Genomic DNA, 12897 nt, shown 5'->3' with positions numbered 1-12897 from the left:
AAATGACTAATGGTTAACATTACTGAATATTCTTAGGAAAAATGCATGTATTTTCCAATGATTAGTGGATAAAAGAACAAACTGATATTACATTCTGACAAGAAGCATGCCCTATTCAGGGTCTAAAATATAATTATGAGGAAGACCATTTTCATACTATACCTGAAAAGGTGAAGGCTTTTCACATATTGCCATGTCTTTCATTTTTTCTACCAACTTTGCAGATGAGTCCACAAAGCAAATGCTGTTTGTACTAAAAAGTAATGGGCTAGTTTTAGGTGAACGTAACACAATAATAAATAAAATTATTGTCACAAGAAAAGAAGAAGTACCAAAAAACCCACAGTTTTTAAAGCAAAACTTGAAAAGGCATTAACAATCATGACTAATTTAAACTAAAAAAAGTCCTGCTTGAAAGCTATTAAAATAACAACACTTCGTAATATTCTCCTTTATTTCTATTATTAAATGAGTCTATGATACCTAGAAGATAGAAGAATGTAAAAGTGGTAGTGGCACTACAGTTAAACTGCTGGTTCTCAAATCACATATCAAACAATGTATGCTCAGTTTCTTTCGCTAAGCAGATTTTTCTCTTTGGTGGAAAGGAAGATTCATGTAGCATGAAAGAAGAGGGAAGAAAAAAGGGAGAGAAGAAAGCAGAATATGGAGCACAGTACTGAAATTCAATTATACTGAGTTCACAAGAGTGTCACAAGGGGAAAATGAGTGTTAAAATGGCATGAAATAATGCTATTGAATGAGGTAGGGTAATCCATTTACATCACAGTAAAAATGCCTCTGAAAGAACTACCTATGCCAAAATTGAATAAATCAGAAAGCTCTAAACTTACTATAAGCTATCCCATACAGACTCACATAAAACTGCACAAGTAGAACAAACTTTGCTCTGAAGTTTAAGGAACAGAAGTTAAAATTAGATGGCTTTAAAACAATAAAATGGTATCTTGTATTTAGAATTAGAGCACATTACCATCTAATGCTACTAAATATGTTGTTACCACATTAACGCAACTTACTCTGAGTCAGACTCAGCTGGCACTTGAGAGGAATTGCTGTATTTGCTAAATGTACAACTGCCATTAGATTTTTCGATTTTGATCTGGAAAGAAAAAGAAAAGCCAATAATTGTTTAACAAAATCACATAAACAAATTCCTAGTGCAAAAAATGCCATCCAGAGAGGGCAGAGCAAGTTGGTAACTGCATTAAACATTCAAAGCCCTGCAGAAGAAAGGCATCTGCCCAATTTCCACCCAGAGAAAGGAAAAACACAGGGCCCTGTAACAGTGAGTGTACTATACAGATTCATTTACAAAAGTGGAGTCTGGATTCTACTCAAAACCAGGATAAGAGTTACGAAAAGCAAGTATCTTCACTGTTTGCTGCATGTGCAACTGCTGTTTGGAAAATTAGATATATGTAGGCTTTGGTACATGTAATCAGCAGAACTGAAAATATGAGTCAGTATAAATTGACATTCAATGTCTTCAGCATGAAAACACTGCAGAGCTGAATAAAAAAGCCACTTATCCCAAATACTTAGTAGAGGTTCTACCCCTTCCTCCCACTACCTATGTCATAAGAGCATAAAAGTAACATTAAAAGCAACAACTACAACGGATATAGACCATCACCTCACAAAAAGTAAACAAAATTTTTCTTTTTTTTTTTATGTTTCCTGGTATTCCATCAGAGTATCATGGACACAAAAACACAGGGTTTATGTTTCAATGAGAGCCAATGAATAAACCCCTTTTTTTAAATACAGGAGTACTGGACCATTATTACTTTTTGTCAGATTACATTTTGTTTGTTACACAGATATACTGAGAATTAATAAATTTAAAACCAAACTAAAATAACCCACCCCAAATTTAGACTAACTAGTATACAAGTTTTGCTTGATATAATAAATTTCAGACTTTGATGAAAATTAAAATACCCTCAGGTTTGCAACAAAGGAAAATATTAAGAAAGGCTCCTAGAGCTGTAATAGGACATTATTAATGACATGGTGGACTTAAAAATCATTTTAAAAGCACTGAAAATTCACAGTAATAGGCAAATAATTTTAAAAGTACTTAAAAGCAATAAAGGCTTCTTCCCTCCCCTATACTGCCATCCTTTCCTTTAAACTACACTCTATTTTGTTAGTTCATATATTCTGTACATTTTATAAGTGGGTTTGGATCACTGTTGGGAGTCTGATAGATTCTTGCACATGTGGAAATATCAGTTGCCAGCATGAAGACAACAGCTCTGCTCTCCAGAGGATGGTGTCAGCAATTGTTTCATGGGACTTTGCCGTGGAACACTATAGAAGGCAAGTCCTGCTGATTCTGACTCCTGCTTTTGCCTCTCACATTACACAACAGATTTTTGATCCAACAGAAGACAGTAAAAGAACTATATTTATAGCCTGCCAGCTCAACAACACTGCACACAGAAGACAACCGATATAAGAGCTGGAATTGAAAAATTTTTAAAATGTGCGCATTCTTGAATGACAACATCAGACCTATTCTGAAACACAGAGAATATCAACTGTTATCATTTATTTTTTTAATCCAGAACTGAATATAGAAGCACAACATAAATTCTACCAATAGTAGCCCAACCAGTATACTAAAATATGGATCATTCCCCTCTTTAATGGAATACATGGAATTTGCTTTTAAATACAATGAAGAAATTGGTTCAAATATTTGAACTTCTGTGATAAGGCTAAATATAGCACATACTCTCGGAGATCTTTCTTTTTTTACCTTCTCATATGCTTCCTTTGCAGCAGCTTCCTTTGCAGCAGCTCGGGAAGGTCCAGTGCCTCTTCCATACACATGACCACTAATTGTACAGCTAACAGTATACCTGTAGAATGCAACAGGGAATTGAGTCTCATATGCCATATGACAAGTCTTAATTTAATGGTTTTTAAACACTACAATCAAGTGACTTTATAGAATGGAAACCTGAAGTATGTATCTTCAGGACAGTGTTTTCAATATACACTTTATCTAATTAATAATGGTAGGTAACTAATTTGTTGTGCCTTAAATATTACTCACTTTCAGAGTGAGCCTGAAACAATCATGGATAAGATTATTCTGGGAGATATTGATTAACACATGGAGGACAGCACAGTCATTCATCACAGCCAACAGAGCTTCCTGAAGAGAAGGTCCTGATTTCCTTCTATGAGAGGGTACCCCACCCAGCTGATCTAGGAAAGCAAGATGATATCATCTTTTTAGACCTCAGCAAAGCTTTGGATACCATCTCTCAGCATCCTTCTGGACAAAATACCCATCACACAGTTGGATAACCATGCTTACACGATGGATGAGCAACTGGCTCACAGGTCAGGCACAAAGGGTTATGGTGAATGGGGTGACATCAGACCGGGGACCTGGCACTAGGGGGGCTCCACTGGGCTCCATTCTCAACCCTGTGCTCTTCAACATCTTAACAACTTATACACAGGACTCTAAGGACATCAAGTAATTTTGCTGACATTTCTAAACTGGGAGGAGCTGTTGACTCCCTCAGGGGCAGGGAAGCCCTACAGAGAAACCAACATACTAAAATTAAGAGATGGGCCATCGCTATCCATGTGAAATTTAACAAGTGCTGAAGTCTGCAGCTGGGATGGGACAACCAAGGCTGTATGTACAGACTTGGGAACAGGAGACTGGAGAGCAGCACTGTGGAATAGCACCTGTGTGTCCTGGTCACTAGCAAGTGGAACATGACTCAGCAGTGCCCTGGCAGCCATGGGGGCTGTGTCCTGGGATTCATCAGGCACAGCATCACCAGCCAGGCAAAGGAGGGGATTGTCCCACTCTGCTCTGGGGTGGCCTCACCTCAAGTCCTTTATGCAGTTTTGGGTGCCATAATATAAAAATGACATTAAGATATTGGGGTGTGTTTAAAGCACAGCAACAAAGATGGTGAAGGGCCTTGAGGAGAAGTCGTATGAGGAGCAGCTGAGGTCACTTGGTCTGTTCAGCCTGGAGGAGACTGAGGGGTGACCTCACTGCAGTTACAACTTCCTCATGAGGGGAAGAAGAGGGGCAGACACTGATTTCTCTCTGGTAACCAGTGACAGGATTCAAAGAGAAAGCATGAAGCTGAATCAGGATAAGTTTAGGTCAGATATTAGGAAAAGATTTTTCACCCAGAGGGTGGTTGGGCACTGGAACAGGTTCCCCAAGGAAGTAGTCACAGGCACCAAATCTGACAGAGCTTCAGAAGCTCTCAGGTAGATAATGTGACCCCTTCTAAAGATTCAGCTAACTTGACCAAGGATAACTAATGGTAGCATTAGTAAACATAAAAAGTATAAGAAGGAAGCAGGAAGGTAAATTATATCTTACGTGGGAGCATGGTCATCTCCAGTACGATTTTTGTTAGGATAATCAACTAATAGACCCGTCTTTTGTGAATAATGATTTAATAGGCTGACATAATTTTTGTCTAGTGCAGGTGATGCGGTTGGTTGACTTGTCATTAACTCTGCAGCTGCCATATTTGAGGCGCTCCTCTGCTATAAAACAAACAAAACAGGTAACTTGAAAACTTAAGCTTAAAAATACATTCAGATAAACAGTGCACAAGAAGTAATAGAGCTGCAAGGTTTATCCACACTTCAAAACACTCTTAAGAGAACCCAAGTTTCCATTAACCGAGTCCTTTGTGGCAAAGGATAGACATCCCAAGCATAATTATTACATTTTGAATAAACGTAAACCTGGCTTTCCAAGTACTACACTTTTGCCTTTAACAACCTCTCATCATGTCTCATCCCACCCCTTCTAGGAAAATATAGGGAACAAGCTGTGAAGAATGGATGGCAGCAGGATGCTGCTGATGCTCCCACATTTGCTGATGCTGCAAATGCTCCTGTGCACGTACAAGAGCGGAAAGCAGGACTTTTCAGCTGTCTCATGACTAGTCAACATCAGTAACATATCAGCACACATGCAGCAATTGTGTTAAAGTAACAACAGTGACACAATAAAAGCCAAAAAAGGTAAAGAAAGATTTCACTCAAAAGGTGCTAAGAAGCATTCAGAGTCAAAAAGAAAAATAAAGAAAGCAAATAAAGAAGGGTAAAACACTTGGCAGAAAACTAAGGAGCAAAATTCAAACCTAGACTTAATCAAGGAAGGATAGAGGATATAACTAGCTATACTGTAAAGAATATAATGAAAAGGAAAAAAAAAAGATTAATTAGAACATGTGAAATTAAGCAATTTCATTAGCAGAGTGGCAACAGACACACAGAGTAATACCCTGCAAATGTTTTGAAGATATTGAATCATTGAACAGTTGTAAAGATATAAAAGGACCACTGCTTGTTGTGGTGTGTTTTGTTTTAGAGCTCAGGTTTGCCCCCTGTTCTCCTCCCCTCCCCAGCTGTCAATCTTCCCAAGCTTTTCCCTAACCTCCTCCCCTCCAAGTTGTCAATGCTCCCTTTCCCTAGGACATTCCCTGTCACTCCTTCTAGTCCCTTCCCTTTCTTCCAGAGTGTTCCCTGTCCATTTAGTTACACTCGACACCCTATTTGTTACTTTGTGTTATTCCACTCCCCTATTTCCCCTGATCGGTTTATGGTATGTTAGTCCCACCTTAGACCCCTCCCCAGTTTTATCCTCATTGGTTATTATTCCTACACCCCTCCTCCTGAGTCTCTGTATAGAACCTTCTGTTTGCCCCCCCAAGCTGGTCTTGGGGCTCTATTTTCTCCACCTAATAAACCCACTTTGGAACACCCCAAGCCCCGTGTCGTCGTTATCTGTCCCTGCGCCAGCCTGCCGATAACTGGGAATTGCAGAGCTCGCAGGGGGATGGTCGCGCCCCTGCCACAGCCACCCAGCACGTCCTACACAGCACGCACTGCAACAACTGTTCACTTTGGATACACCAAGTGTCCTGGGTTGTAAGATAAGCTTGTATTCCATTTGCCATCTGTCGAAGGCGAACCGGTTGGACAGGTTTTTTGTTATCTCTCTCAGAGACAATGGTTTGTGTATACACCTTTGACTGATTCAATGAAAGGCTGAAAAAATGTAACGCCGTGAGGGGTCCCACCCAGAGGGGGGAAGCAGCTCTCGCTCTTCTTCGCGGGACTCCGAGAGAAGCAGCGCTCTCGCTCTTCTTCGCGGGACTCCGAGAGAAGCAGCTCTCTCGCTCTCTCTTCGCGGGATTCCGAGAGAAGCAGCTCTCCCTCTTCTTCGCGGGACTCCGAGAGAAGCAGCTCTCTCGCTCTCTCTTCGCGGGATTCCGAGAGAAGCAGCTCTCCCTCTTCTTCGCGGGACTCCGAGAGAAGCAGCTCTCTCGCTCTCTCTTCGCGGGATTCCGAGAGAAGCAGCTCTCCCTCTTCTTTGCGGGACTCCGAGAGAAGCAGCTCTCTCTCTCTCTTCGCGGGATTCCCGGGGAAAGCAGCTCTCTCTCTCGCTCTCTCTTCGGCGGCACTCGCAGCGAAGCAGCCGGCGCGCGCAGAGGCGACAGCAGCGGAGCTCGGAGGCAACCCCGGCGCAGAGGAAGACCGGCCCTACTGCCACCAGATCTTCAGAGGAAAATTATACCCTTCTAAAGATCACCACTTCAGCTGCAACTCATCAACTATTGCAAGGGAAAGCAATTGTCCCAGCAAAACCTGATACTGGCATTCCTCAGGTTCTAGACTTTTTTCTTTCACTAGTTTTGTTTGTACCGATTGCATTTTCCTTTTTAAATTATTGTCTAGTTTTCTCCTAGTAAAGAATTGTTACTCCCACTCCCATATCTTTGCCTGAGAGCCTTTTAATTTAAAGATCCTCGTAATTCAGAGGGAGGGGGGTTTGCCGTTCTCCATTGCACAGGAGGCTTTGCCCTCTTTCACAGACTCCTGTCTTGTCTAACCAAGACACCAAGGTAGCTTAACAAAGGCAAATACATTTCCTTATCCTCCTATAAGAGCAGAGGAGGAAATACAGTATTAGGTATCAACCCTATAGGAAAAAATAAGGAAAACAATTCAGCGATAAAAAGTAGAAAAGTGATGAATAAGACAGAAACAAAAGACACCTTGAATAATTAGAAACTGTTACAAATTAAACATTTTATCAAAAGTCTACTTTCAGATATTCATGTTCAACATTTACTACATTACATACGATGTACACTGCATAGTAACCCCCAAAACTTAATCCTACTATTTACTCACCTGTTCCTCAATCATCTCCCATGTTTCTTTTGCTGCTACTGCTTTTGCTTCTTTTTTATTTTTACCAGTGCCTGTACCATATTTCTGACCATTTATTTTGACAACTACTGTGAACCTGCAATGAAAGAAACTTGTCTAAAACATTGCTACATTTTCCCCACACGTATACTTTAATAACCTTATCAGATTAAACTTTGGGTTTGTTATCTACAAAGCACTATAGGATACACTACGGGAAGTATTGAAGGATTAATGTGTTTTTACTACACCAAACCTATGATTATCGTAATTCTTTAGTATAAATATTTTTTAAATTTTCCTCTCTAGTCAGAAATGCATGTACTTTATTAGTTCCAACAGTACTTTTAACTGCTTACCTGCTTTTTAAAATCAAAATCATTTACTTTTAAAAAGCATAAGAATGAATGAGGTCAGCATAATTACAAGCAAGACTGCAAAGCGCTAACATCAGGATACATCTCAGCAGTGCAAAACTACACAGAGGAGATTAGCTAATTTTGGTTTCATGAAACCAGATGTGACATTACACTCACCTTTAATACCCTGTGATACTCACCTTTAATAGACTGCTTAATAAGAGAAAAAACCACGTCTGGTGCTTGCGAGACAAATTTAAAGGCAATCATAAAAAAAGCCCCACCAAAACAAAAAAAGTTACCAACAAACACACACAAGCCCCAGTCCTGCCTTTCTGTGCTCAACTGCTGATCCCTTCCCTCTCTGTCCTCCTATTCCACAACTGTGCATGTCCTGCTTCCTACATGGCAACTCCATGAGTCAGAATGGGAATCTGATGCAACTCAGGACTGACAGAACTGTATGTGGCTGGGATGGGGTTAACTTCCTTCAGGGCAGCTAGAATGGTGCTGTGTTGTGGCTTTGGGACTGAGTTAATATTTTACCTAGTGCCAGTAGTGCTTGCACAGCATCCAAGTTTTTTTCTTTTCCTACTCCGGCCCTCCAGCAAGAAGAGGAGGGATATGTGAGAAGCTGGGAAGAGACACAACCATAGCAGGTAGCCAGAGGGATATTCCATGCCACATGGCATCACACTCAGCAATAAAAGCTGGGAGATTACGAAGGAAAGGGGCATGTCCATGGCTATAGAGTACATTCCCAAGTATACACTGGACATTATGAAGCCCCACGTTCTTAGAAACATCTGCCAGCTGATGGGAAGGAGTAAGCAACTTCTTTATTTTACTTTAGTCACACATCCAGCTATTCTCTGTCTATTAAACTGTCTTTATCTTGATCCACAAGTTTTTTCTCCCTTTCACCTTTCTGATTCCCACCCTGTCCCACTGAGGGGAAGTGAGTAGTTAGCTAGGGGTTTCACTGCCTCCTGGGGTCAACCCACTGCTGTGCCCTAATTACGAATGGTTGCATTTCAGACAAAACCATCCCTACAGATCTGATTTGTCCTGCAGCTGCAAATCCCCTAATGTTTCTGATACTGCCTTTGCACAAAAGGCAACACAGGAAAAAACAACAACTGGATTTCTGCCTTTGGCAGCAGTACACACTTGCAACAAGTTAAAGTGACAACTAGAGCCTCAGAGCACCTCTGTGCTTCAGATTGCAGCAGAGCATGTAAATGCTCACTGACAACAAGATGGATTCACACGGTCAAGGAACAGCACCATAAGCTCCTCTGTGGGAAAACTGGTCTCAAATAATATAGTGACTTTAGGAAATCACTTTTTTCATTATTCCAACCTCATTCTACACTTCCCTTTAATGAAATGTTTGGATGGGAAACAAATGAAGATGCAGAACAGTGCTTGCTATCATTGTGTAAGCAAGACTTAAGAAATCTTAAAGGGGAGAACAGTAGGAAAAGGCACACTCATAGTGTGCCATATACTCCTACACATAGGAAACAACAAAGAAAAAACAGAACATGTAAGAAAGGTTGTTCTTTGGGAAGGGGTTTGTCAACCCATACCTAAGTGCTGAATACTACAAACACATTCAGCTATGACACTGCATCCAAAATACACCATTTTATTTAGGCACCCCAAGGAAATCTGCAGTGAGTCTCCATAACCAAGCTGAGGACTACCTGCAGAAGCAATACTTGAGCTGGTCATAAGTGTAGAGCCATTCACCATGAACCCCAAGATAATAAGCAATTCCCAGACTTGACAGGTTTAGTCAGGACTGACCTAATTGTCCACTCTCTGTGTTCCCAGACCAAGAAAGCTCAGGACTGAGCCACTCTGGTCTCCTTTAACCTCCTTACATTGTGTTCACCACTGGCCCTGTCTGACCCAGTACTGGAAGCAGCTACAGCACCAGAACCATGATAGGATGGGAGGTATCTCTGCATCATGCTTCAAACAACTACAAGTTGATTTATGAGATGGGACACAGCACATAAGAGTTAGGGAGCTAGCTCACAACCAGCAATGACCACACGCCAAACACCGGGAACGAGCAGCGTAAGGGGACTGAAGGTTTACAGGACACATCACTTCAGCCAGACACTTTACACTATATCCTTGGAATAGCCCAAGTTACCCAGGATTTTCCTAGATACCACTGTCACACAATGGGCTGAATTTCATTTGTGAATGTACAGAATACACAGAAAAACAATGAAAAACCATAATAAATGGAAAAAACAACTTGGAATGTATTTGTCAGTCCCATGCCATCACTTTTGTGTGATCACAGCTGTGGTCTTTACTGCAATAAGGGTTACCTTTATGAATTACACGAGCCACATGGGTAAAAAAAAAGATAACTGATTAATATTTGAGATCCAGATAATATCTATTCATTTATTCTGGGATGGTAGATGTATTTTAGAATAAATCTGCATAGACAGTGCTATCTGACAACGTGCAACACATCTAAAGAAATGTATTAATTATTAGCATAAGGCTTGTCTTCATGGAAACTAGCAAAAAATTTTTAAAAAATCACACAAAGAAATATTACAGATCTTGAGAAAAAATACACTATATCAATGTTAAAAAATATATTCCATCACCTGTAACTGCCTCTAAAAGGGAAAGCAAAACTACTTAATCAAAAGACCCTTTTCTTGTAAGAGATGTTAAAAATATACTAGACATTAAATGTTAGTACACAATCAGTTAATACACCCAACCTTTCTGATTAGAAATTAACAATGTTTACTAAACACTTTGTAGCATTTAAATAATAAACTGAAATTCCTGCTATAACCCAATCCACCTTCTGAGAGGAGATGCATAAGATACAACAGAGTTACTAGTAAGTAACAGGTGCATTGCTGGTACTCTCTGAAAAGGAGCCATCACCCTTGAAATAAGTTTTCTCCTTAAACTGTATCACATGATGTCTTCCCCATGCACCTACCATTCAATTCATGGTTTCAATCAGCTTTCCCACTACATACATGCTTTCAGGAAATTAACATTTGTGACTGCAAGCTTTACTCAGTTTGTCCATTGCAGGAAGAGCCCTGCTAGCTCTTGACATGCAGAGTAAACTTACTGTGGATAATGAGATGGGCCTGTCATATCAACGGTGTCATAATCCACTGCAAGTTTACGCGTTTGACAGTAATGGTTGATCTTTGTCATATACTCACGATCCATTTTGACACAATCTTCAACAGACACTGCAAAATAACATTCAAAGATGTATCTGTTACTCTAGATATAGAATAAAGGCAGTCCCTAATCCTGGTAGATAGGTCACTGCTGTTATATGAATGAGGTCCCATACATACCAATTCCATAAACCAGAAACTTAAAATTTAGCAGCAATTTTAACTGAGGTCAGCAATTTTAATTGAGATGAAATAATACAATAAGATATAATTCAATTGTTACAGAAAAGAAATTTGGCAGTGGTTCAGATAAAGCACATGTAAAAAACCAACTGATCGGGGTACAGGGAGGGCTTCCCACCCTGCCTCCCATACAAAGGCAAAAGGATCCAAACACAACTTATATACTATATGCTAATACATATTCATCAATAGTTCCCATAAATCGCCTCCTATTTTCGATTCTTGAAACCTATGTCACTCTACTGCACAGTGCATGCTCCCATTGTTGCTATGGGGTCTTAAGGTGTCTTCGGGCGTCTTCCTGGACGAAGGCCGAAGGTCTTCCTCACATGTCCTCTGGATAACCCGGCAGGTGGCGCATGAGCATTGAGCTTGGTGTTATGTAAGTACGTACTATGTTCCAATTAAACCTTATTTATTTCATAGCAAAGACCACTATTTTAGACTCCCTGTCTGGAATGGTCCCAACTTTATTCATATTCAAGGGCGATCCTGCTCTAGGAGTTGTATTTTAACGTCAGTTGATGCCAGTTTTGGTTTGGGACTTTGACCTCCTCCATTCCCAAGGCCAAATCCAATTCCTGCATCCTGTTTCCCACATGTATTCTTGATGAAACTCATCTGCTTCATAACACTAATCACATATACTTTTCCAGTTATTTTCCCAAATTATTGATATAATTACAATTTTGTTAGCAAAATCACATCCATTTATGACACTGCTTTAATACAAAATAGAAGATTGGTGCCAGTAACAAAGTTAATGGGAAACTAATTCGAATTTCTATTTCAAATGATTAGTCAGCAAATGTTTTGGAAGTCATTGCTTGCAATAAGGGTTTTAGAAAACAGAGTGGAGAATTCGGTTATTAGAGAAGATTTCTTGACAGAAAAAGATTGAATCATTCACTGACTTCTGTGGGAGGAAAATAACCAGTAACGTTTCTCCAGAATTAGAATCACTTCCTACAGAAGGGAACCCGACAGTACTTAACATATCCCCTTCGAGCGGCGGTGACGCAGCCGCACGGACCAAAGATGACCCCAGGGTCCCGCAGCCGCGCTGCGGGACCCCATCTCGCACGGACCCCTGCCCTTCCTCGCGCGCCCCCGCCCCGCCGGTACCTCCGAGCCGCTGCCGACGCTCCGGATCCCGCGGACGCTGCAGCAGCCGGCGTGGCGCGGTGCACAGAGCCCGCCCCGTTTCGTTTCCCGCAGCGCCGGCACGCGTTAGAGGGAAAACGAAAGCGAAAGGCAGGGCGAGGGCGCGGAAGGCGCGCAGGCAGTGGGGCGGCTGTGGCCCGAGCCTGACACAAGGGGCGGCGGCTACGCCGCCTGCGCTCTGCCCAGCGCTCCTGGGCCTACGGGAAGCCAGGGCTCCGAGGCAAGCGAGCGGCATTGCAAAGACCTGACCCCCCCGGCCTTGCCCCTGACTGCTGGCGCCTTTTCCTGTCACAGTAACCACGCGCTATGGCTCAGCAGCATGGCCAGCGGGGAGCAGTGCGCACCCAAATACATCCAAACGCCTCAAGCCCAAGAACCCCCAGGGTTTTATACCTTCAGAGTCTGTCCCAGGGCGTCAGACCCGTTCTTCCTTCTCGTCTTCTCCTGCTTCCCTGCTCTTTGTTCATACATCGCACTGGCGTCACCTTATCCAAAGGATCGGCAGTCACCAGCCCCTGCTGTTACTCTCAGTTGGCCATTCACCTGCCTGCAGTCACCTGTCTTCATGTCCTTTGTTATCCCAAAGGATGGGAATTCATAGTCTCGTGGTCCAACCAGGAGCCCAATCTGCAGGTCAAGACACCTTTGTGAGAAATATTCCTCAACACAATTGAACTTGAAATATAGGTATCACT

General features: G+C 41.6%; 1 protein-coding gene across 4 annotated transcripts in view; it reads right to left on the bottom strand.

Annotated features, from left to right (window-relative positions):
* The window catches only part of EIF2AK2 (eukaryotic translation initiation factor 2 alpha kinase 2), a 30047-nt gene that overhangs the window by 13840 nt on the left and 3310 nt on the right, over positions 1-12897 (bottom strand). For 2 of the 4 annotated variants that reach the window (XM_021528094.3, XM_021528095.3), the window contains exons 2-8: positions 12596-12829; positions 10738-10864; positions 7231-7345; positions 4397-4566; positions 2789-2891; positions 1041-1123; positions 163-253 (exon numbers count right to left, since the gene is read on the bottom strand). In XM_021528094.3, the coding sequence (XP_021383769.2) occupies positions 163-253; positions 1041-1123; positions 2789-2891; positions 4397-4566; positions 7231-7345; positions 10738-10841 (666 nt within the window). In that variant the 5' untranslated portion in view covers positions 10842-10864; positions 12596-12829. Of the gene's footprint in view, positions 1-162; positions 254-1040; positions 1124-2788; positions 2892-4396; positions 4567-7230; positions 7346-10737; positions 10865-12163; positions 12409-12595; positions 12830-12897 lie in introns of those variants that run through there. The other 2 variants (XM_021528093.3, XM_021528092.3) reach the window with 2 other exon arrangements.

The sequence above is a fragment of the Lonchura striata genome, chromosome 3 (genome assembly GCF_046129695.1).
Source record: "Lonchura striata isolate bLonStr1 chromosome 3, bLonStr1.mat, whole genome shotgun sequence".
NCBI lineage: Eukaryota > Metazoa > Chordata > Aves > Passeriformes > Estrildidae > Lonchura > Lonchura striata.
Note: the sequence above shows the minus strand (reverse complement) of the source record. Positions and strands in the feature narration are given on the sequence as shown.